Source organism: Odocoileus virginianus, unplaced genomic scaffold (genome assembly GCF_023699985.2).
Source record: "Odocoileus virginianus isolate 20LAN1187 ecotype Illinois unplaced genomic scaffold, Ovbor_1.2 Unplaced_Contig_11, whole genome shotgun sequence".
NCBI classification, from domain to species: domain Eukaryota; kingdom Metazoa; phylum Chordata; class Mammalia; order Artiodactyla; family Cervidae; genus Odocoileus; species Odocoileus virginianus.
This window is the reverse complement of record NW_027224328.1, coordinates 27,866-52,616: the sequence shown is the minus strand read 5'-3', so window position 1 is coordinate 52,616 and position 24,751 is coordinate 27,866. Positions and strand designations below refer to the sequence as shown.

The 24,751-nt window shown below is 39.7% G+C and overlaps 1 protein-coding gene across 1 annotated transcript in view; it reads left to right on the top strand.

The window, feature by feature from the left end:
- Positions 1-375: 375 nt before the first annotated feature.
- The window catches only part of LOC110122998 (antigen WC1.1-like), a gene marked incomplete at its 3' end in the record, with an annotated part of 52,236 nt that continues 27,860 nt past the window's right edge, over positions 376-24,751 (top strand). Inside the window, 4 exon segments of the mRNA XM_070464048.1 lie at positions 376-482; positions 7,906-8,235; positions 20,255-20,563; positions 20,655-20,972. Coding sequence (XP_070320149.1) covers positions 410-482; positions 7,906-8,235; positions 20,255-20,563; positions 20,655-20,972 — 1,030 coding nt within the window.

Below are 24,751 nucleotides of genomic sequence, written 5' to 3'. Positions count from 1 at the left end.
TTGTTCATGGTCCAATGAGTTCCACAACCTGATCCTGCAAGATCTTACCATCCTTGGGGATTGGCCAGGGTAATCAGAGGAAAGAATGGTACTCATAGTTTTTGATGTGAGTTTTCTACTCCAGCCGCAGTCAGGGAGCCCAGCTCTCAGGACCACGGAAGCAGGAGGTCAAAGGACCGTGTTGCTCATATAAGGAGATGTTGAAGATTCAGAAGCTCATTGGTGTTTGAGCTTCAGAAAGTGGCAGATGCAGCCTCCGATAGTGCCTGAAATGGTGAAAGGTGTCGCTATTGGCTCTCAGGAGGGAGGATGTAGGGGATGGTCTATATAGACCCCGGTCGGCACCCTGACGCCTCCTCACAGGCTGATCCTGCAGCTGGGACTGTGACCTTGAGGACGTGGGGTCAGGATGGCTCTGAGCCGACACCTCTCCCTCCAGGGACTCTGTGTCCTCCTCCTCGGCACCGTGGTGGGTGGTCAAGGTAAGAGCTGCCCCTCTGTCCTGGGTCCACAGCAGGGAGTGGATGCCTTGGTGAAGGGAAAGGTGTCTGGGGTTCTGGAGCTGAGCCTCAGTGTTTTTGACCAAAAAGGAGCCACGCTGACTGTGAATACTGGTCCCTCTCCTGTGGGGGGTCCACTGGTCATAGCGGCAGATTTTACAGAGCAGTGAGGTTTGGTCTGGACCAAGCTGGGTCAGCCTGAGTCCCTCCACTGTCTCCCTTGTTCTCAGGGAGCTTCTAGGAGTCCCAGTGGCTCCCAGTGTGTGGAAGGTCCAGTGACTGAGCTCAGCTGGGACTCTGGGCTGTTCCCACACGCTCCATGTGCCTGGTGTGTGAGCACTGCCCCTGGGTCCCCATGTTTCCTGTGTCTATGCTCCTGTAGGCTCTGTGCTTGTGTGTGTGTATGTGAGAGAGAGAGAGAGGGTGAGTGAGGAGTGTGTGAGGGTGTGAGGAGTGTGTGAGGTTGTGCGTGTGTGTGTGATTGTGAGGCATGTGTGAGGAGTTTGTGTGTGTGTGAGGAGTATGTGAGGGTGTGTGTGTGTGAGGAGTGAGGAGTTTGTGTGTGTGTGTGGAGTGGGAGTGTATGAGTTTGTGTGTATGTGTGTGTGTGAGGGTGTGTGAGGAGTATGTGGATCCTGTCTCTGTGAGAGGAACGGGCCTGCTGAGCAGGGACTGAGTCCATTGGGCTGTGAGGCACACAGGGTTTCACAGGGCTGGGTGTCATGTCCGCTGCATGTAACCAGATCAGAGACAATCGTGCACATGCCTGCCTCTCTCTGGCTCCTCTCCCCCATCCCCCGGGCTCCCCTCTGCTTGTTGATGTGTCTGCCCAGCACTGGGCTCTGTGAGAGGCTCTGCCTGCTGGCCTCACCAGGTGTCCATTATGAAGCAGAAGCCCACAGCCAGGAGAGGAGACCTCTTGTCTGTAGAGATCAGTTAATGTGCAGCCCCAGGTGTATAAGTTCCCGAGTCCCTGCCCTGGTCCCCGTGACGTTTCCTGATGTGATGAGGGCCTGGGATGGTCCTTTCCCCTCCCAGGATCTGCTGTGACTCTATAGGGAGCACTTTCTGCCTCATACCCTCTCCTGTTCCTCCCTGGAGCTGGTTTCCCCTGAGTGAGAGGACGGCAGGCCTCAGGGCTGGGGCTGCAGAAAATCTGGTCTCCAGCCTGGTGGAGGCGGCCCTCTCAGATGTGGGCGCTGGTCTGGCTGAGACTCAGTGCAGCCCCGTCTCGTCTCAGAGCTGACTATCGCCCCCTAGACCTTAGCCTCCAGTCCGCAGCTCTCCTTGGGAAGTCCCCTCCCTCCTTATCTCTGCTCCTCGAGTGCTGGGCAGACGCTGACGAAGCATCTCCTTCTGAGGGCTCTGGAGGTCAGAGGTGGGTTTCGGTCACACAAGGGGGAGATGATGGATGTTTTGATGCATGGCCCCCCTCCTCTTACAAGGAAAATTGTAGGAAATTTCATCAGTTGTTTTTTAAGAAGCAAGAATATTTCACCAAAGCAAGCACTATTTTCATTTTCTTTGAAACAACACCATTCAGAGTTATCCTACAACATTTTATTTTTCTATTTCATGCTACAGTAGACTTGCTCCTTGTTAAATAACTGTGTTGGCCTATCTGAGCACCTGATGATTTCTCACATGTTACAGGAATTTCCACCTTGAAATTCATGATGGGCATTGGCATAAAACTATCTTTCAAATGCAATTGATGCCATTAGGCACAAAAACGTAGATCCTCAGGATTAGATAATTTGGCATATATTGTTTTGTATCCTGTTTTTACAATCCAGAATATATTTTGGGCATTTTTCTATATCATTAACTATTCTTTTACACATTAAAGCATTTTACTGTAGAATTAAAAAATGCAGGCTATCACAGGGATAGTACTGAATTTTTTAACTGCCTCCAGTTATTTCACTATATACAGAAATGCAACATGCTCACCTGACCGTCTGTATTGAGCATTTAGTTGTTTTCAACATTGTTTGCTCTTATGAAAAATGTTACTCTGAACTTCCCTGTGTTTAAATGTAGGACCATCCATGATTGCTTCTCTTAATCATATTCTAAAAGTGAGGTTTCCAAGAATTCCCTGGTGGTCCAGTAACTAAGACTCCACGCTCCCAGTGCAGGGTTCCAGATTCGATCCCTGGTCAGGGAACTAGATTCCACATGTGGCAACTGAGAGTTTGCATGCTTCAGCTAAACATCCTGCATACGGCAACTAAGACCTGGACAGTCAAATAAATAGATAAATAAACAAATATTTAAATGTTGGAAAAGAAAAGTAGAGTTGCTGCTTTATAGGCTGAGTACCTCTAAGGCTTGAAGGCTTTGTACCTATACCTTTAAGGTTTTTGGTACATGGAGATTAATGCTTGCCAGAAATAGCTGCACTGAACTTTAGTTCTACACATGGTGAATGAGAATGTTATTTTCCACATAGCTTCACAAACTTTGTCTCCTTCTGGGGTTCTAAAATCTTAGCCAGTTTGGTAGGCAAATACTGGCATATATTAGCTAATTTAATTCTTCATTTGTGAATTACTTTGCTCATTACATTTGTCCTTTTTACCTTGTGATGTCTATCATTTTTGTCATGATTTGTATTGAAGCTCTTTATACTATTACTATCATCTACTGCAACAACCTACAGTGCATTTACTTATATGAACTCATTTGAGCACACAACAGTCCAACAGGGGAGGATATATATTTTTGTCCACCAAACAGATCACTGAGGCAAAGCAAGGTCACTTGCCCAAGATGAGTCAGCTGTAAGAAATAGAGGTAAGACTTGAAACAAAGCAGTTTGGGTGCAAGTCCCTGTCCTATTGAGTTACAATTATTTATAGACTGAAGATGCTTCCTTCAGTTTCTTGTTTGATTTTTTTGGCCGTACCAAATCAGACCAGGAATCAAGTCTGTGATACTCGCATTGGAAGTGCAAAATCCTAATTGTTGGACCACCAGGGAAGTCCCTCACAGAAATTTCTAATAATATTAATTGCCTGTTGAAATTTCCCATTTTTGTTTCTACTTTCAGAGCCTTGTCAAGCATGTTCTTCCCCACTTCAAGTTTAAATAAATAATTTTTATCTGTAACAATTTTATGACTTTATTTAAATGTGTAAATACTAAATAATTGTGTAAGCTATTTTATATATGATATGGTATTCTACCTAATTTTATTTTTTCCAATGTCATTCCTGAATTATTATTTTTTCTTTTCTTACTGATTTGAATGCCATAAATGTGCTAAATTATATAATTTCCATACCTTCTTTTCAGAATTTATTTAAACTTTCATTCCACAAATATTTGTTGATTTAAAGATGGATTTGTGGGGCATTTAATCCATACCCTTTGCAATTCACCAGATGCTGAGGACCTAATGATGGTGAATAAAGATCCCTGGCCCATATTAACTGATAGTCTAGTGAAGCTGGACACTAAAACTAGAAATTATAATAAACTCTGATAAGTGCCATCAATGGGGACACCAGCACTCTTTTTTTTTTTTTTTTCCAATGAGCTGGGCTCTTTGCATCAAGTGGCCAAAGTATTGGAGTTTCAACTTCAGTATCAGTCCTTCCAATGAATATTCAGGGTTGATTTCCTTTAGGATTGACTGGTTCAATCTTCCTTGCAGTCCAAGGCACTCTCAAGAGTCTTCTCCAACACCACAGTTCAAAAGCATCAATTCTTTGGTGCTAATAATTCCCAGGTGGTGCTAGTGGTAAAGGACCCACCTGCCAATGCAGGAGACACAAGAGATGCAAGTTTTGATCCCTGGGTTGGGAAGATCCCCTGGAGAAGGAAATGACAATCCACTCCAATATTCTTGCCTGGGGAATCCCATGGATAGAGAAACCTGTGGTCCATAGAGTCACAAAGAGTTGGACACTACTGAAACGACTTAGCATGCATGCACGCAGCTTTCTTTATGGTTCAACTCTCACATCCTTACATGACCACAGGAAGAAACACAGCTTTGACTATACGGACTTTTGTTGGCAAAGTGATGTCTCTGCTTTTAAATACACTGTCTAGGTTTGTTATAGCTTTTCTTCCAAGGAGCAAGTGTCTTTTAATTTCATGGCTGCAGTCATTGTCCACAGTGATTTTGGAGCCAAAGAAAATAAAATCTGTCACTACTTCCACTTTTTCCCCATTGAATTTAGTTCAGATGACCATTTCAAGTATTAAAAGCTGAGAAATATATTTCAAGGTCCCATTACTATTATTCTTGTCATTTTTTTCCCTTGCATTTGCAAAAGTTTTTGTCTCTATATATAGTTTTTTAAAATCTATTTCCAGCTTTATTGGAAGGTAATAACCATACAATAGGATACAAGTGAAAGGTGTACAGTATGATGACTTGAAATACATTTATATATATATATTTTCCAAAGAAGACATACAGGTGGCCAGAAAGCACATGAAAAGATGCTCAGTATCACTAATTATCAGAGAAATGCAAATCAAAAGTACAATGAGGCATCACCTCACACCAGTCAGAATGGCTATCATCAAAAATTCTATAAATGATAAATGCTGGGGATGGTGTGGAGAAAAGGGACTCAACCAAGAGCAGACTCATTGAAAATGATGCTGGGAACCTTTGAAGGCAAAAGGAGAAGGGGGCGGCAGAGGAGGAGATGGTTAGATAGCATCACCGACTCGGTAAACATGAACTTGAGCAAGCCTCAGGATATAGTGGAGGACAGGTGAGCCTGGAGTGCGTCAGTCCATGAATTCACAAAAAGTTAGACATGGCTTAGCAACTGAACAACAATAAATAACTGATTCACTTTGCTGTACAGAAGAAATACAACATTGTAAAGCAACTATACTCCAATAAAAATTAATTAAAAAAAAAAATTTTAAAAAAGATACAAATAAACTTATTTACAAAACAGAAGCAGACTAACAGATATCAAAAACAACTTATGGTTACACAAGCGGAAATGTTGGGAGTTGGGGAGAGGGATAAATCAGGAATTTGAAATTAACACACACGCACCTTACTATCTATATGATAGATAATCAACATGGACCTACTGTATAGCACAAGGAAGTCTAATCAGTATTCTGTGATAAGCTATAAGAGAAAAGAATCTAAAAAAGAATGACTATATGTATTAAAATATATAACCAACTCACTTTACTGTATGCCTGAAACTAACACAACATTGTAAATCAACTATGCTCCAAAAATTAAAGTATTAAAAAAGAAATACATATATATTTTGAAACTATTAACATAATTAAGTTAGTTAACACATTTACCACATCACATAGTTAACTGTGTGTATGTTATGAGAACTTTTAAGATTGACTTTATCAGTAATCATCAAATATACAATCCAGTATTGTCAACTAAGATCATGACAACTGGTTCCATCATTTTTTGGCAAAAAGATGATGGGGAAAAAGTGGAAACAGTGACAGATTTTGTTTTCTTGGGCTCTAAAATCACTGTAGATGGTGACTGAAGCTATGAAATCAAAAGATGTTTGCTCCTTGGAAGAAAAGCTATGCAAATCTAGACAGCATATTAAAAAACAGAGAGATCACTTTACCAACAAAGGTCCCTATGATCAAACCTATGGCTTTCCCAGTAGTCATGTATGCTTGTGAGAACTGGACCATTAAGAAGGTTGAGCGCCGAAGAAGTGATGCTTTCAAACTGTGGTGCTGGAGAATACTCTTGAGAGTCCCTTGGACAGCAAGGAGATAAAATCTGTCAATCCTAAAGGATATCAACCCTGAATATTCATTGGAAGACATGCTGAAGCTCCAATACTTTGGCCACCTGATATGAAGAACCAATTCACTGGAAAAGACACAGATGTTGGGAAAGACTGAGGGCAGGAGAAGAAAGGAGTGACAGAGGATGAGATGGTTGGATGGCATCACCAACTCAATGGACATGAGTCTGAGCAAACTCCAGGAAATAGTGAAGGACAGGGAAGCCTGATGTGCTGAAGTTCATGGGGTTGCAGAGAGTAGGACATGACTTCGCAACTAAACAACAATTCTCAACTACAGTCACATGTACATTCCATCCCCAGGGCTTATCTATGTTCTAAGTAGAAATTTGTACCACCATTATCCTTTCCTCCCACTCCCACCCCCTACCCAGGCAACCACCAATTTACTCTCCTTATCTATGAATTTTTTTTTTTTTAGATTTCACATATAAATGAGATCAAACAGTACTTGCTTTTCTCTGTCTTACTTCTTTCACTTAGCATAATGCCTTCCTACATTAGTTTTGTGTTGCTGTGCTACAAATTACTGCAAAACTTCAAATATTAGCCCTCATGATTAGAGTCCATGCTCAGCAACAAGAGAAGTCACCGGCATGAAAGGCTCGTGCACCACAATGAAGAGTAGCCTCCACTCTCTATAACTAGAGAAAGTCTGTGAGTGGCAACAAAAACCCAGCACAACCCAAAATAAATAAACAAAACAAAACAACAGCTTAAAACAGCAAACATCTAGCACCTCATAATTTCCATGGGCTAGGAATTGGCAAGAATTACCAGGGTCCTCTGACTCGTGTTGTCTCACTGGTTCAATCATCTGAAGGTTCAACAAGGGGTGGGTACCAATCAAACCCACCTGGTTGGCAGCATTCAGACTTTAGGAGACTGTTTAACTGAGAGCCTCAGTCTCTTGCTGGCTGCTGCCAAGAGGCCTCCTTTGGTTCCTTGTCTTGAGGGTCTCTCCATACACAGCTCACAACGTAGCAGCTGGCTTCATTAGACTGAGAGAGAGTAAGATAGGTCACCAAAGGGAAACCAGAGTCATCTTGAAACCTAATCTCTTAAGTGACATCTCATCACTTTTGCCAAATTCCACTTGTTACATGCTAGATACATTCGAGTGTGAGGATTACACAAGGATGTGAACACCAGGTGACAGGAATAACAGGACACTTTAGAGCCTGTTACCCCAGCCCTCTGTTCCTAAGCTGGATGAGATGCTCCCTATGGACAGGGAAGGAGAGGGAGGATTCCTCCCTGGATCCCAGGCCATGAGCTGTAACTGAGATGGGGAAGCTGGGCCCTAGTAGCCTTGGGCACATCTACAGGGAGGGCAGCATCCAGAGTCTCTGAAGGCCTGTCCTCAGTGGTGTCCCTGGAGCTGGTTCTACAGGCTCATGAGAAAGAAATACCTGGTGCCTCCCTTCCTGCTCCAGGTTCAGTGATGGCACATTGGGAGCTTTGAGTTGGCCATGGTGGGAATATTTATACCATAAAAGTCAACAAATGCAGGGACTTTTTTCTCCTCAGAGAGAAGATTTTTTTTTTTAATACTTACCAGCACACCACTGCACTCTCTCTTAAAATCCCTCATGTGTCCTGTGTCTGTGTCTGTCTTGCAGCTCTGGAGCTGAGGCTGAAGGATGGAGCCCACCGCTGTGAGGGGAGAGTGGAAGTGAAGTACAAAGGAGAATGGGGCACAGTGTATGCTGAGTACTGGTTCACATTGTCTGCAGAAGTGGTGTGCAGACAACTGGAATGTGGAGTTGCCACTGGTGCTCCCAGAGGGTCTTATTTTGGGCCAAGACTTGGCCCCATTTGGTTTTTGTATGAGTCCTGTGAGAGTAGAGACATTGAATCAAGTTTGAAGCTCTATAAGTGTATTTATATGGATTTTAAAAACTATAATGACACCTACTCTCATGACCAGGATATCGGAGCAGTCTGCTCAGGTAAGGCCTGTCTGGTCTGGGAGGGGATTCCAGCAGGAAACACCTCGGTCTCGTTCACAGAATGACCATGGGGAAACCAGATCACATGCTTTAAAGGACCCTTGGGGTAAGACTCTGGTTACACTTGATTCTTAAAGCATTAGGTTCTCAAGGGGGTATAAGGGTTTGCTTGGCCCTGGACAGTAAAAACTCCAGACTTGTGGAGAGCTGGACCCTTCAGATCTCTGTGAGGTATCATAAGAGGCAGGGAGGAGAAGTCAAATGCTACAAACAGGTACAACTGCTGGGTTATACTTCTATACAATGATGTGACAGATTAGTTTCATCATGATTATTTTTTATCCTATTGAGATGGCCAGTCAGGTTTGGCCACAAGAGAGGACATAAGAGAGGGGCAGGTAAGCATAGTTTATTACACTCTCTGGTCTTAGAGAAACAGAGTCACCAGAGGTATGAAGGGATCATGTCAGGGGGGCTGCAAGGAGCTGACTCAACAAAGCATGAGAAGCCAAAAGAGAGCGTGAAGACACATGGAGAAGTGACAACACCGGAGTCAGGGTGCAACACAAGGAAAAGGTATGAGGGGATTTCACTGGTGCATTTGAAGGTCCTAGGTCACAGTCAGGGCAAGAAGGAGGATTTGTGGCAGGAGCTAGTCTCATCACCTGGCCACCTCAGTGGGGAGCTCACATTCTGTTTGTGGGGTTGTTGAAGGAGAAGCAAAATATGAAGCTTGGAAATTAGCAACACAGTAGCTGAAGCACATCAAGTGTAACAGTCAGTGAGGCTGATAGGACCTGAAGTGACTCATGAGAAGTACTCAGTGCTAAGCATATTGGACTGTGCCAAGGTGGAGACAGTACAGAGAGCAGTGAGACTAGGGTATGAGTAGGTGGTCGCAGTTTCCAGTTGTTATTACAATGGTGGAAGATCTAGATGCTTTACACATTAATCCCATCAGACCAGGTGGACTAGAGGAATATGCACACAGTCAGATATGTGTCAGATATCACAGTGAATTCCTAATGTAGGTAGTTGAGTCTTTAAAAATGGTCAGCCATCTGGTGGGTGAGACAGGGGGAGCCCTGAGAATATTTGCAGTAAATTTCTAGCAGCTCATGGCTAATCAGCTCTTTTGGGGAAGATCACTGGAAAAGTGACTTTTCCAATCTCATCCTCGGCAGATCTTTGATGATACTAGTTGAGACTCCTAAGAAAAGAATTACTTTCACTTTAAGCTACTTTATTGAGGTAGGACTGACATACCAAAAGCTGTATATATTTAATGTATACAACTTAGAACTTTGGGAAGTCAGTATACATCTGTGAAATCATTACAATGATCTATGCAAAAACCCATTCATCACTGCAAATGTTTTCTTCTATTATTATCATTATTAAAAATAATTAGCTTCAAGGGGCATTTGAGTTTCAGATAGGAATTTTTTGTTTTAAGAAAATCTGTTTGCTGGCCTTTTAAGTAACATTTCTATTGCCACCATACCCTAATCATGGTTCCAACTGCAGATAAGCTTTTGTAAACACTACATGGTTTTTCCACCTTATTTAGATAAATCAGTATCTGAGTAAAAATGCAGTGTGTGATGCTGTAAGTTTATGTGATATTGGATCTCCTAATGTTACTGTTTTAAGAAAATCAATGTCTCAATAGTAATTTCAATTAAGATACACTTAAAAATTAACAGGGTGCTATGGCATTTTAACCTTGATTATGGTTTTTACTCCCTAACACTGCTCTAATTTAGATTTTCACATTTATGAACCCACTGCAGATGGTGACTGCAGCCATGAGATTAAAAGACGCTTACTCCTTGGAAGGAAAGTTATGACCAACCGAGATAGCATATTAAAAAGAAGAGACATTACTTTGCCAACAAAGGTCCCTCTAGTCAAGGCTATGGTTTTTCCAGTGGTCATGTATGGATGTGAGAGTTGGACTGTGAACAAAGCTGAGCACAGAAAAATTGATGCTTTTGAGCTGTGGTGTTGGAAAAGACTCTTGAGAGTCCCTTGGACTGCAAGGAGATCCAACCAGTCCATCCTAAAGGAGATCAGTCCTGGGTGTTCACTGGAAGGACTGATGCTGAAGCTGAAACTCCAATACTTTGGCCACCTCATGTGAAGAGTTGACTCATTGGAAAAGACCCTGATGCTGGGAGGGATTGGGGGCAGGAGGAGAAGGGGACGACAGAGGATGAGATGGCTGGATGGCATCACTGACTCGATGGACATGAGTTTGAGTAAACTCTGGGAGTTGGTGATGGACAGGGAGGCCTGGCGTGCTGCGATTCAACTGGGGTTGCAAAGAGTCAGACACGACTGAGCGACTGAACTGAACTGAACTGAACTGAAACAGAAGTAAAAGAGATAAAAAAGAGGTAGAAGGAATACACAGAAGAACTACACAAAAAAGGTCTTATTGGCCCAGATAACGATGATGATATGGTCACTTACCTAGAGCCAGATATCCTGGAGTCTGAAGTCAAGTGGGCCTTAGGAAGCATTACTACGAAATAAAGCTAGTGCAGGTGATGGAATTCCAGCTGAGCTATTTCAAATCCTAAAAGATGACGCTGTTAGAGTGCTGCACTCATTATGCCAGCAAATTTGGAAAACTCAGCAATGGGGTTCCACAGGACTGGAAAAGGTCAGTTTGTTATCATTTCAATCCCAAAGATGGACAATGATGAAGAAAGTTTAAAGTTCCACACAACTGCACTCATTTCATATGCTAGCAAGGTAATGCTCAAAATCCTTCAAGCTAGGCTTCAACAGTACGTGAACTGAGAACTTCCAGATGTACAAACTGGATTTAGAAAAGGCAGAGGAACCAGAGATCAAATTGCCAACATTCTGTTGGATCATAGAAAAAGTAAGAGAATTCCAGGAAAAAATCTACTTCTGTTTCATTGATTATGCTAAATCTTTTGACTGTGCATCACAACAAACTGTAGAAAATTCTTAAAAAGGTGGGAATATCAGACTACCTTACCTGTCAAGAAGCAACAGTTAGAACCAAACATGAAACAGTGGACTGGTTCAACACAAGAAAAGGAGTATGACAAGGCTGTATGTTGTCACCCTGCTTATTTAATTTATATGCAGAGTACATCATGCGAAATGCTGGACTGGATGAAGCACAAACTGGAATCAAGATTTTCAGGAGAAATATCAACAACCTCAGATACGCAGATGATACCACTCTAGTGACAGAAAGTGAAGAGGAAGTAAAGAACCTCTTGATGAAGGTGAAAGGAGAGTGAGAAAGCTGACTTAAAACTTAACATTCAAAAACTAAGATCAGTCTATGGTCACACCACCCTGAACATGCCCGATACTGTTAAAAAACTAAGATCATGGCATCCAGTCCCATCACTTCATTGCAAATGTGCAGTGTTAAGCCACTTCAGTTGTGTCCAACTCTGTGCAACCCTATGGACTGTAGCCTGCCAGGCTCTTCTGTTCATGGGATTTTCCAGGCAAGAATACTGAAGTGGGTTTCCATTTCCTCCTCCAGGGAATCTTCCCAGGATGGAAGGGAATTGAACCCATGTCTCTTATGTCTACCTGCATTGGTAGGAAGGTTCTTTACCACTAGCATCACTTGGGAAGCGAATATATGCGGTAGAATTGGAAACAGTGGCAGGTTTTATTTTCTTGGGCTCCAAAAGCACTGCAGACAGTGACTTCAACCATGAAATTAAAAGATGCTTGCTCCTTGGAAGAAAAGCTATGATAAACCTAGACAACATATTAAAAAGCAGAAACATCACTTTGCTGACAAAAGTCAAAGCTATGTTTTCTCCAGTAGTCTGGTATGGATGTGAGAGTTGGACCATAAAGAAGACTGAGAACCAAAGAACTGATGCTTTTGAACTGTGGTGCTGGAGAAGACTTTTGAGAATCCCTTGGACAACAAGGAGATTAAACCAGTCAATCCTAAAGGAAATCAACCTTGAATATTCATTGGAAGGACTGATGCTGAAGCTGAAGTTCCAATAGTTTGACCACCTGATGTGAAGAGCCAACTCACTGGAAAAGACCTTGATGCTGGGAAAGATTGAGAGCAGGAGGAGAAGGGGGGCGACAGAGGATGAGATGGTTGGATGGCATCACTGACTCAATGGATATAAATTTGAGCAAACTCCAGAAGATAGTGAAAGACAGGGAAGTCTTGGGTGCTGCAGTCCACAGGGTCGCAGAGTTGGATACGACTTAGTGACTGAACAACAATGTATCTTTTAAATATTCAGTTCAGTTCAGTTCAGTTCAGTCGCTCAGTCATGTCCAACTCTTTGCAACCCCATGAATTGCAGCACGCCAGGCCTCCCTGTCCATCACCAACTCTCCCGGAGATTTACTCAAACTCATGTCCATCGAGTCGGTGATGTCATCCAGCCATCTCATCCTCTGTCGTCCCCTTCTCCTCCTGCCCCCAATCCCTCCCAGCATCAGGGTCTTTTCCAATGAGTCAACTCTTCGCATGAGGTGGCCAAAGTATTGGAGTTTCAGCTTCAGCATCAGTCCTTCCAGTGAACACCCAGGACTGATCTCCTTTAGGATGGACTGGTTGTTGGTAAGATCTAAAGTGATAATCCTCCTTTCATTCTTGGTGTTGTTAAATTCGTGTTCTCTTGGTTTTTCCTGATTAAATTTTTTGCTAGAGGATTATCAGTTTCATTAGCTTTTCAAAAAGAATTACCAGTTGACTTTGTTGATTTTCTTTATTGTGTATGTTTCCTATTTCATTGATTTCTATTAGCTTTTGTTCTCATTTGGTTTTGATTTGCTGTATTTTTATAGATTCTTGAAGTGGAATCTTAGATAATTTGCTGTCAGTTTTCTCTTCTTTTCTAATGTAAGCCTCAAGGAAGCATAAATGCTGTAAATTTTCCTCTAAACACAATTTCAGTTGCTTCATACTGATTTTGAAACTACGTAATTTTTGTATTTTATCATCATGAAATGTTCTTTTCTCTCAGAATATATTCCTTATCCTACAGGCTTACTTCATATAATATTAATATATATAATACAACTTTCTCTGATCAGTGTTTGCATGGTATGTCTTTGTGACCTTATGTTTCTGTGTTTATTCAGTGTATGATTTTGTCTTACTTTATCTAGTCTGATCATCTTGCTTTTAGTTGGAGTGTTTAGTTAAATTTAATGTAATTATTTATATACTTGTGTTTAAGTTTACTAGCTTGCTGTTTGTTTTATGCTTTTTTGTTACTATTTTAATCTTTAATTGAGCATTTTAATACTCTATTTTATGTACTCTATTGGTTTATTGGCTATATCTCTTTTTGCAGAGCTTATCATCATGTTGAAAATATTACTGTTTAATCACATTTTTCTTTAGATATCATGTCACTTGATATATAATGTAAGACCTTATTATAGTATACTTCTATTTCCCTGTTCTTGTTATTTATATTACTGTTGTCATATATTCTACTTATGAATATATTATGAACTTTCTAATACAAAATTGTTATTTTTGTCTTAAATATTGTAGTATTTTAAAAATGAGAAGAAGTTTTTAAAATGTTTACTTGAAGAATTATCATTTAACACAGTTCTTATAGCTTTGGGTAGATCCAAGCTTTCATTTATTATCACTTTCCTTTACCTTTTAGACCTTTAGACAACATTTTTGCATAGTGTATGTCTAATAACCTCACATTCTATCATCTGTTATTCATCTGAAAATACTTTAATTTTCTTTCAGGTTTGAATATTATTTTCAAAAGTGTCTGAATTCTGTGTTAATATTTGCCCCCCACCGAGTACTCTAAAGATGCTTTTGCATTATTATCTGGCTTGCATTACTTCAAACAAGAAGTCAGTAATACTTAATATTGCTCCCCTATATAGTGTGTGTCAAAATTTCCTGGCTGCACTTGAGTTATTTTTGTTTATGAATGGATTTCAGCAATATATTATCATGTGCCCTAGGTGGTTTTATTTAGTTTATCTTGTTTGAGGTTTGTTTAGCCTCTTGGATCAGTGGGGTTATAGCTTCATTAAATTTGGAAAAATTCCATCTGTCATTTTAAAATATTTTTTTCTACTCATCCCTTATTTTGAATCTCCAAATAACATATTTTACATAGTTTGATATTATCCTTCATGATACTAATTTCTACTCATATTTTTCTCTCTCTACTTCAATTTGGATAGTCAATTGCTATGTGTTGAATTTCCAATTCTTTTATTCTGCAATGTCTAGTCTCTTATTAAGTTAATCCAGACAATTTTTCATTCCAGATATTGTATTTTCCATTTTCAGAAGCTCCATTTGCTTATTTTTTCTCTACTTTGTTTTTATGCCTCAGTAGGTACATTTATATTAGAGGTTTAAAGACCTTATCAGCCAATTAAATCATCTCCATAATTTCTGAATTTGCTTTTAATGATTGCTCATTTAAAATTTTTTTAATGGGTTATATTTTTCTTCTTTGGAAGTCTAGTTTTTTGTTATTTTTTTTTTACTGGATTCAGGCATTACTAGGTAGTCTTTTACCAGAAAGAACTCTAACAATAAATAATCAGAATATACTCAGAAACAAGGGAATTTAAAAAATTAAGTAATTGATTCCCTTTTCTTCTTTTCAAAATATGTTCCTTGGATGACCAATGATACATTGTTATTTTAGTTTCCCTCCTTAGCTTCAAAATGTTTTATGATCTCATCTTACTTGCCACAAACCTCACCTATATACCTACCCTTCACTTCTATAGCAGTTGCTTCCCTTTTCAACAAACCTATCTTTAAATCAATGAACATTTGTATGTTTAAGATCATGTTTACTTGTGTGAAGTGGGAGAAACGACAAAATCCAGGGTAAGGTGATAGATAGGAGGAGCAGAGGGTGATGAAATATGCTAAAAACTGATTCAACTAATATTTTCCCCAAATATTTATGTGTCTTATCAGTATTGAGGCTCATGCAACTTCAGTTCAGTTGCTCAGTCATGTCCAACTCTTTGCGACCCCATGGACTGCAGCATGCCAGGCTTCCCTGTCCATCACCAATTCCCAGAGCTTACTCAAACTCATGTCCATTGAGTCAGTGATGCCATCCAACCATCTCATCCTCTGCCATCCCCTTCTCCTCCCACCTTCAATCTTTCCCCAGCATCAGGGTCTTTTCCAATGAGTCAGTTCTTCACATCAGGTGGCCAAAGTATTGGAGTTTCAGCTTCAGCATCAGTCCTTCCAATGAATATTCAAGATTGATTTCCTTTAGGATGGACTGGTTGGATCTCCTTGCAGTCCAAGGGACTCTCAAGAGTCTTCTCCAACATCACAGTTCAAAAGCATCAATTCTTTGGTGCTCAGCTTTCTTTATAGTCCAACTCTCACATCCATACATGACTACTGGAAAAACATAGCTTTGACTAGATGGACCTTTGTCAGCAAAGCAATGTCTCTGCTTTTTAATACGCTGTCTAGGTTGGTCATAGCTTTTCTTCCAAGGAGCAAACATCTTTTAATTTCATGGCTGTAGTCATCATCTGCAGTGGCTTTGGAGCCCCCCAAAATAAAGTCTGCCACTATTTCCATTGTTTTCCCATCTATTTGCTATGAAGTGATGGGACCGGATGCCATGATCTTAGTTTTCTCCAACTGGGAGCTCTCCAAATGCTTGCTCTCTACTTTCGTCTTCTACCTTTTTTAAAAAATGTCAGTTTCTTTTAAAATTATAAAATGTTTAATACAGTAAACCTGCATGAAGGAAAATTAAAAAGATACAAATAATTGGAAAATCATTCTCTTAATAGATTGAAAGAATTAATATAGCTAAAATGTCTATACTGCTCAAAGTGATCAATAGATTTGATGCAATCCCTATCAAAATCTCAATAGCATTCTTTATATAAATAGAGAAAAGCCTCAAAATATGAGTGTGTCATTTAGTTTTCATGTATTTATGAATTTTTCCTGTTTTCTTTTCAGTCTTGATTTCTAGCTACCATTGTGGTCAACAAAGATACTTGGAATTATTTTGATATTCTTAAATTTTCTGAGATTTGTTTGTGATCTAGAATGTCCTGGAGAATATTTAATGTGTGACTGAGGAGAATGTGTATCTTTCTATACATTGGGTAAAAATGTGCTCTATGGGTCAGTTATCTGGGTGAATGGGCACTGTGTGTCTGGTAATGCCATTTAGCCTGTAGTGTTGCTCAGTTCTGTTGTTTTCTTATTGATTTTCTATCTGAATGATCCATCCATTATAAACAGTGGGATATTTTTGTACTGCTTCTATTTCTCCTTAAGATCTGGCAATGTTGGGTTTATTTACATTTTTTTATGTTGGGGGCATATATTGAATATATATGTAATTACATGTCTTATCAATTCTTGTTGAACTGACTATTTAATCATTATGTCTCCTGTGATGGTTTTAGCTTAACTTCTCTTTTGCCTGACTTTGCTTTCTTTTGATTACTATTTGCATGGAATCTCTGTCTCTACCTCTTCACTTTCATCCTATGTGTGTCAGGAAATCTAAAGTGTGTAGTTGCATCTTGTTTTTTAATCTACTCAGGCCACTCAACATTTTTCAATTGGAAGGTTTAATACATTTACATTTAAAATCATTATTGAAAGGTCAGGAGTTATTGTTACTACTTTGTTCATTGTTTTCTGTCTGTTTTGTAGTTCTCTTGTTCTTCTCTTCTGTTGCTTTCTTTGTGAAGTGATTTTTCATAGTGGTATGCTCTGACACTTTTCTCCTTATCTTGTTATCCACTATACTTTTAATTGTGATTACCTGGGAACTTGCATCAAGCAATTGATAGCTATAATAGTCTATAACTGAAGTTAAGTACAATTAAGGTAACAACTTAAATTTAATAGTACACGGAAACTCTATATGTTACTATTGCCCCAATAATTTATAGCATTGATGTCAGATTTTATTTCTTTACATATTCTTTTTCCACCAGCAAATTTCTGTGGTTATAGCTATTCTTGCTGTGTTTGACTTTTGATTTACAAAACATGGTTAAAATCACATGCTGAGATTACAATATATCAGTATTCTGTACTTCTCTTCATATTTATCTTTACTAATGAGAGGCAAGACAAGATTAGTGGTGATGAAACCCCTCAGTTTTTGCTTTTTTAAAATTTAAAAAAATCTCTCTTCATTTTTAAAGGACAGTGTGCTAGATAAACAGTTGATGATTGGCAGATTTTTTTCCTCTAAGTGCTTTGTATACGTTACCCTGCTCTCTCTGGTCAGCAAGGTTTCTGCTGAAAAATCTCCTTTATGACAGGAACTCCCTTATATGTAACGTCACTTTTCTTTTAATGCTTTCAAAATTATCTTTGTGTTTGAATTTTGATAATTTAATTATAGCAAGTCTTGGTGTAGAAATCTTCAGCTTCTACCTACCTATGAACTTTTGGGCTTCATAAATCAAGTTGTCCTTTTTCTCTCCCTAAATCTGGGAATTTTTCAGTCATTAGATCTTTAAATAAGCTTTCTGCCCCTTTTCTTTTTTCCTACTGGGGCTCTCATAATGCATGAATAATTTTGCTGTATGGTTTCCCATGCATTGTGTATGAATAATTTTAACTGTTTTTCATCTTGTTGCTGCTGTTCAGTTGCTAAGTCAAGTCTGACTCTTTGCGATCCCATAGACTGCAGCACACCAGGCTCCCTTGTCCTTCACTATCTCCCAGAGTTTGCTCAGATTCATGTCCAAGCTAGTGATGCTACTTAACTATCTCATCATCTGCCACCCCCATCTCCTTTGCCTTAATATTTCCTAGCATCACGGTCTTTTCTCCTGAGTCGGTGCTTCACATTAGGTGACCAAACTATTAGAGCTTCAGCTTCTGCATCAGTCCTTTCAATGAATATTCAGGAATGATTTCCTTTAGGATTGACTGGTTTGATCTCTTGAATGTCCAAGGGACTCGCAAGAGTCTTAGTCTTCTCCAGAACCACAATTCAAAAGCATCAATTCTTTGGTGTTCAGCTTTCTTTATGGTCCAAGTCTCCCATCAGTACTTGGTTTGTTCCTCTAACAAGATAATTTGAAATAACCTGCCCTTAAGTTTGCTGATTCTTTGTTTTGGACAATACAGTTTGCCTGAAGCACTCTATTGAATTTTTCAGTTCAGTTATTGTATTCTTGAGTTTCAGCAGTTCTGTCTGGTTTCTTTTTGTGTTTATGTGCTGCTGAAGTGAGCACAGTGTTTTCTATTTTTTAATTAAACTTTGCCATTTGTTCATGTACTTTTCCTGATGGTGTTCAGTTGTCTGTTTCTGTTCTTTTGTAGCCATTGAGTTTGAACCAATTATTTTGAATTTTTTTGTCAAGCAGTTCATAAATCTTCATTAGTTCAGGGTAGGTTGCTGGAGTATTATTGGTTTCCTTAAGTGGCATCTTATTTTGCAGATTCTTCATGATCTGTGTAGTCTTGCATTGGTGAGTGTGCATTTGAAGGAGCAGACACTTCTTCCAGAATTTACAGACTGATTTCAACAAATAAAGATCTACTGCCTTGTCCTTGAACTAATAGGACTGCCCCTGGTCTTGTGGTCCAGCAAAGCTGGAGTCAGGTTATGTGGCTGCTGCTGAGACTGCAGTTGTGTCTCTGGTCAGTGGCCCTGTTGGCAGGTGCATGGATGGGTGTGGCTTCCTCTGGGTGCTGAGGTGGGCAGGATTGCTTCCCTAGTGTGGTAAAGTGAGGCAGAGCCTAGGTCTCAGGGTGCACTAGAATCTGCACTCACACTCACGTCCACAGTTGACAATCCTGTTGTCAGGGATGCCAAATGGTGTGACTCCTTCTGGATGTCTGGGCAGACAGGACTGCCCAGGACCATGGTGGTGCAGGGTTGGAGCCACATCAGGGAGCAGTTTCTGAGTCAGTACTGTCTGAAGTTGGCAGGCATGTTGCTGGGGGCACAATGTTTCTGCAGGAGGATGAGGGTTGGGGAGCCTCCTTTTTTGTCATCTCACTGATGTCAGATATGAATACAGAATTAGCATGGTGATGGAATTAAAACCAATTAATATCACTCCTTATGGTTTTCTGATTTCTGTTTCAGAAGAAAAGTCTGTAGTAGGAACTCTTTGGCAAACTCACTCTCTTATAAATTTCCATTCAGAACTCATTCTCTCCCAGGTTTGTTGACAAATACCAAGTTTTCAAGAGAAATGTCTAAGACCATCCCTTCTCTCTCCTATGACTTTCTGAGCTTACTTAACAGAACAGACTCATCTTTTTCCCCATTTAGGTCATCTAAGAAATTCTTGGAATATGTTGTCATCAAAAATTATCAGAAAAATAAAATTTGGTACATTAAAAGTGGATTAGTTAAGTCAGTATTTCTTCTCTTGAGCCATTATCTGTCTACAGGTTGACATGCACTAATGGATCCAGCCTATATGATTTTCTCTATGCCAAACCACTTTAGGAGTGGCTCATGGAGGAGAAAACTGATTAGACTAGTAGCAGAAAGTCTCAGAAAAGTTTTCTAACTTTGTCTAGACGATAGATCTCTACACTCTCATAGCCATTTCGCTCTGGTTTGGTTCTGCTTTTCATGTCTCTATACTCAAGTTTGAGTGCCACACATTATGCGTTATTTCCTTGGGCTCTGTAGATCCCAGGCTCTTAAATGAGAAACTTCTCCAACCAAAATAAAATATATATTCCTGGTATTCAGCCATCACAGATGATCTGTCTTGGTTCCTGTAGTTTCCTGGACCTTAGATAAGGAATTCACATTTCTAACCAACCTCAAAATATACTTTGCTGGGATCCAGTCGTTCCAAATTGACCCTGCTTCTGGATTTCTCTTTAGAAACTTGGTCATGAAAATGCAACTCTGACACTAACTGTTTAAATTCTCTGTTTGTGCTCAACTCCTAGAAAGTTTTCACGCTATTGTCTGTGACATATTGTTTTCAATTTGCAAGCAAGGAAAATGAACGCTCACTGTGTCTGTTGTTATTTTTATCCTAGGATCTGTGCGTCTGATTGGAGGAGATAGACCCTGCTCAGGGCGTGTAGAAATACATGCTGGAAAAGCCTGGATCCCAGTGTCTGATGGGAATTTCACACTCCCCACTGCCCAGGTCATCTGTGCAGAGCTGGGATGTGGCAAGGCTGTGTCTGTCCTGGGACACGTGCCCTTCAGAGAGTCAGATGGCCAGGTCTGGGCTGAAGAGTTCAGGTGTGAGGGGGAGGAGCCTGAGCTCCGGGTCTGCCCCAGAGTGCCCTGTCCAGGGGGCACGTGTCACCACAGTGGAGCTGCTCAGGTTGTCTGTTCAGGTGAGATGTAGATCAGGGCTAACCTCCCTGCACTCTCTGTTAGGGTAAGAAAATCATGAGATTTTGCTGAAATCCTGTCTTCTTCTACCAGCATACTCAGAAGTCCGGCTCATGACAAACAGCTCCTCTCAGTGTGAGGGGCAGGTGGAGATGAACATTTCTGGACGATGGAGAGCACTCTGTGCCTCCCACTGGAGTCTGGCCAATGCCAATGTTGTCTGTCATCAGCTCGGCTGCGGAGTTGCCATCTCCACTCCCAAAGGACCACACTTGGTGGGCAGAGATGACCAAATCTCAACAGTCCGATTTCACTGTTTGGGGGCTGAGTCCTTCCTGTGGAGTTGCCCTGTGACTGCCCTGGGTGGTTCTGACTGTTCCCATGGCAACATGGCCTCTGTGATCTGCTCAGGTAAGAGAGAGGGAAGAGTTATTGGTACTCAGGATGCTCCTGGAGTGATATGTCTCCAAGAGCAGAGAGTGAGGGAAAACTGACTTCAAAAGTTAGATATTTCATGATGAAATATGGGTTTTGTCATTATTCATTCATGTTTCAGATCAGGGCAAGAAGCATAAAGGAGAATACATATTTTAAGTAAACATAGCTATTTAAGTATAATCATAGTAAACAATGTATAAGTGTGAGAATTTCTATACTCATCAGATTCCTTTACCTGATAACCTCAGCATGTAAGGAAATTTCAATTTCATACAACATTATTAACTATTTTGAAATACATCTGAGCTTGACATTTTTTTGTTTTGAAGTTATAGTAGAAAGGTTTAACTACAAATTCAGTATTTTTAATAAATCAGAATTATTCAGATTTTCTATTCATCCTTATGTCATTTCAAATGGAACTATTCAAAGAATTTCTCTACTTTAGCTAATTGTGTAAAAATTTTGGCAAAGAGGGACTGATGTCAGCTTCATGGTGGTTTGCTCTGTTCTTATTTGCCTCTCTTTTTAACAAATAATTAACCATACATCCATGATTAAAAGTGCCTCTATGAAAGTTGTGGGATCCCATAACTTATATAAAAGGACCAGGAAGATGGTCATTTACCTGGGCATCCAGTAATAGGCAGGTAGACATTGGTACAGACTGGAGCCAGCAGGAGCTAGTGAAGTTTTCACAGCCCCTTGGGTCATGGTCAGGGAAAATATGGAGAAACGTGGTGAGTGATCATTTGGTCAGATATCTATAGAAATTGTTAGAGGTCCAGGATTCCTGAAAGGAGATTTGGCTCTGTTGGAGCCAAAAAAAAGTTTGAATTATTGGAGAGGATTAAAGGATTTTGCCAGTGCTGCTCCTTATCCCAAGGTGACACAGCATAACTTTGAACTAGCCGGTGGGGTCTCTCTCATGGGCAAAAAGGAAAGCAGTGAGCTAGTGCCCACTTGATATTGCTGGGGAAACCACTTTCTCTCCAGCAGCACCCAGAGTTCTGGGGCTGAACTCCATGACTGAGGGGAGAGAGGAAATATGAAAGATAATTAAGAATATCAAAGAGTGTAAAAGGGATGCGATTCCTGCAACTACACTGAGAGCTTCAGCAGGAAGCCCAACCATAAGCCTCTAGGAGAGTGTCACCCAAAGATCTCTCTCCCTGGGCCCATAGATACTCCAAGTCCCAGAGGGTACTAAATCTTTAGTAAATCATCTTTACTGCCACCCTTCTGACAGCTGCTTTAATGTGTTTCCAAGTATGGAAATGAAAGCAAACTCCAGTAAATGGAGTGATCTCCAAAAACAGACTGGGGTCTGTGGGCAGGGAGGTAACCACAGGCTTGAGCTGTAGCACAACATTCTGCAAAACAAAAGAGAGGTTTGCAGCAACCTGCTGAGTTTTAAGGACCAAAGAAGACAGAAAAGCTTAAGGTATTTTCTATAAGAGGAAGCAAGAAATGTAGAGCGATTCTATATAAGGTCAGAGAACAGTATATACCACCTCAAGGTAATCGGTAAAGATTTGATGGGGTGTCTGATACATCTAAAGCAAAAGCAGCAATGCAAAATTTCAAGGAACTTGAAGAATTAAAGAAAGTAGTCATCACCAAAGAGTAACAGTACTTTTCAAAACTGACAAAGACACATGTCAATGACATGGATCTTTGTAATCTAGCTTATAAAGAATCCAACACAGCTGTTTTGAGGAAACTGAATGAGCTGTAAGATGAGCTGTAAGAAAAGACAGAAAGGCAATTCAATGAAATCCAGGCAACAATAAATGAAAAAATGAGAAGTTTAATAAAGAGAAGTCCTAAAAAGAACCAAACAGAAATTCTGATGCTGAAGAGTTTAATAAATGAAATGGGAAAAAAATGCAACGGAGAGCATTTACAATAGAGTAGACCAAATTAAAGATAGAATCAGTGGTTAAAAATGAGTAAAAAAGGAAGACTATATCCTATGTGATTTATGGGTCTACACTAACATAAAAATGTCTAGGAAACAAGAGGGAGAAAGTGGGAAAAAGTGTATTTAAATGAATAATACTTTTCTAACTTGGGGAGAGGCTTGAAAATTCAAGCTGATAAAACTAATAGGTCACCTTAAACCCTAATGCAAAAGACCTTTTCTCAGAAACATTATAGTTAAATTGTAAAAATTCAAAAACAAAGACTCATAAAAGTAGCAGAAAAAATATTGTTTAAAATGGGATAGCTAAATGATTATTTAGCATGCTGTTTAAAATTTGAAACTGCTGGTCAGATGCAGGACCAGCTTTTTCACATTGCTTAGGGTTGCAGATTGATGATTTACATATAGTTCATCCATGTACACAGACTGTCTTCACTAGTGACCAATGAAGCATAAATCAGACATAAGTGGTACTTCTTTCTATTAGCAAAATCTAGGGGGAAATTCCATTTATTATAGTATAAAAACTATTAAATATGTAGGAAGAAACTTAAAATATCTAAAGGGCTTGCATTGAAAGTCACAGAGCATCTAAAAAAATAAAGACGTATACCATGTTCATGGATTAGAAAACTTAATAGGCTGTCAATTCTCTTCACTTAATATACAAACTAAATCTAATCCTAATAAAAACCCAAGCAATATTTTTGTAGAACTTTACAAGCAAATTCTAAATATTTATTTAAATGTGAAAGAAGTGGAATGGACAAAACAATTTTGAAAAAGAAGGGCCAAAAAGAAGTAAGCTAACTTCAAGTTTCCTACTCCATATCCACAGCAACATGGCCATTGAATAAGAATAGCTAAATAGAACAACAGAGCATGATAAAGTTCAGTAACAGACCCAAACCCATGTATGTGTTGAAATTCTACAAAACCATAGAGATATTTCAAAGGGGAAAATATATGCTCTTTAAAAAATGATTTGCTAATTGAATATCTGCATGAGGGAAAAAAATGAACCATGATCCTTATTTCACATCATAAGCACCATTCCCCTCATCCTCACGGTGAAGAAAAACCCTAATCCATCAGAGTAACTCAAATAAATGGTTATTCCCATATAAAATTTAATTATAAAACTGGGAGAAGAAAGCATATGAAAAATTACTATGATTGTGGAGTAGGCAAAAATTTCCTAAGTCAGATAAGATATTAACCATTAAAAAATGAGATGTGATTTTCATTAAAATTAAAACTTTTTGCTTTTTGAAAAAAAAAATTAAGAAAATGAAAAGGCATTCAACTGAGAGGGAGAAATTAATTGCAATACATATCTCTAACAAAGGACTTGTAACAAGAATAAGTGAAAAATTTATAACAACAACAACAAAAAAAGAAAATAACTATACACCATGGAATATTACTCAGCCATTAAAAAGAATTCATTTGAGTTAGTTCTAATGAGATGGATGAAACTGGAGCCCATTATACAGAGTGAAGTAAGCCAGAAAGATAAAGAACATTACAGCATACTAACACATATATATGGAATTTAGAAAGATGGTAATGATAACCCTATATGCAAAACAGAAAAAGAGGCACAGATGTACAGAACAGAATTTTGGACTCTGTGGGAGAAGGCGAGGGTGGGATGTTTTGAGAGAACAGCATCAAAACATGTATATTATCTATGGTGAAACAGATCACCAGCCCAGGTTGGATGCATGAGACAAGTGCTTGGGCCTGGTGCACTGGGAAGACCCAGAGGGACTGGGTAGAGAGGGAGGTGGGAGGGGGGATCGGGATGGGGAATACATGTAAA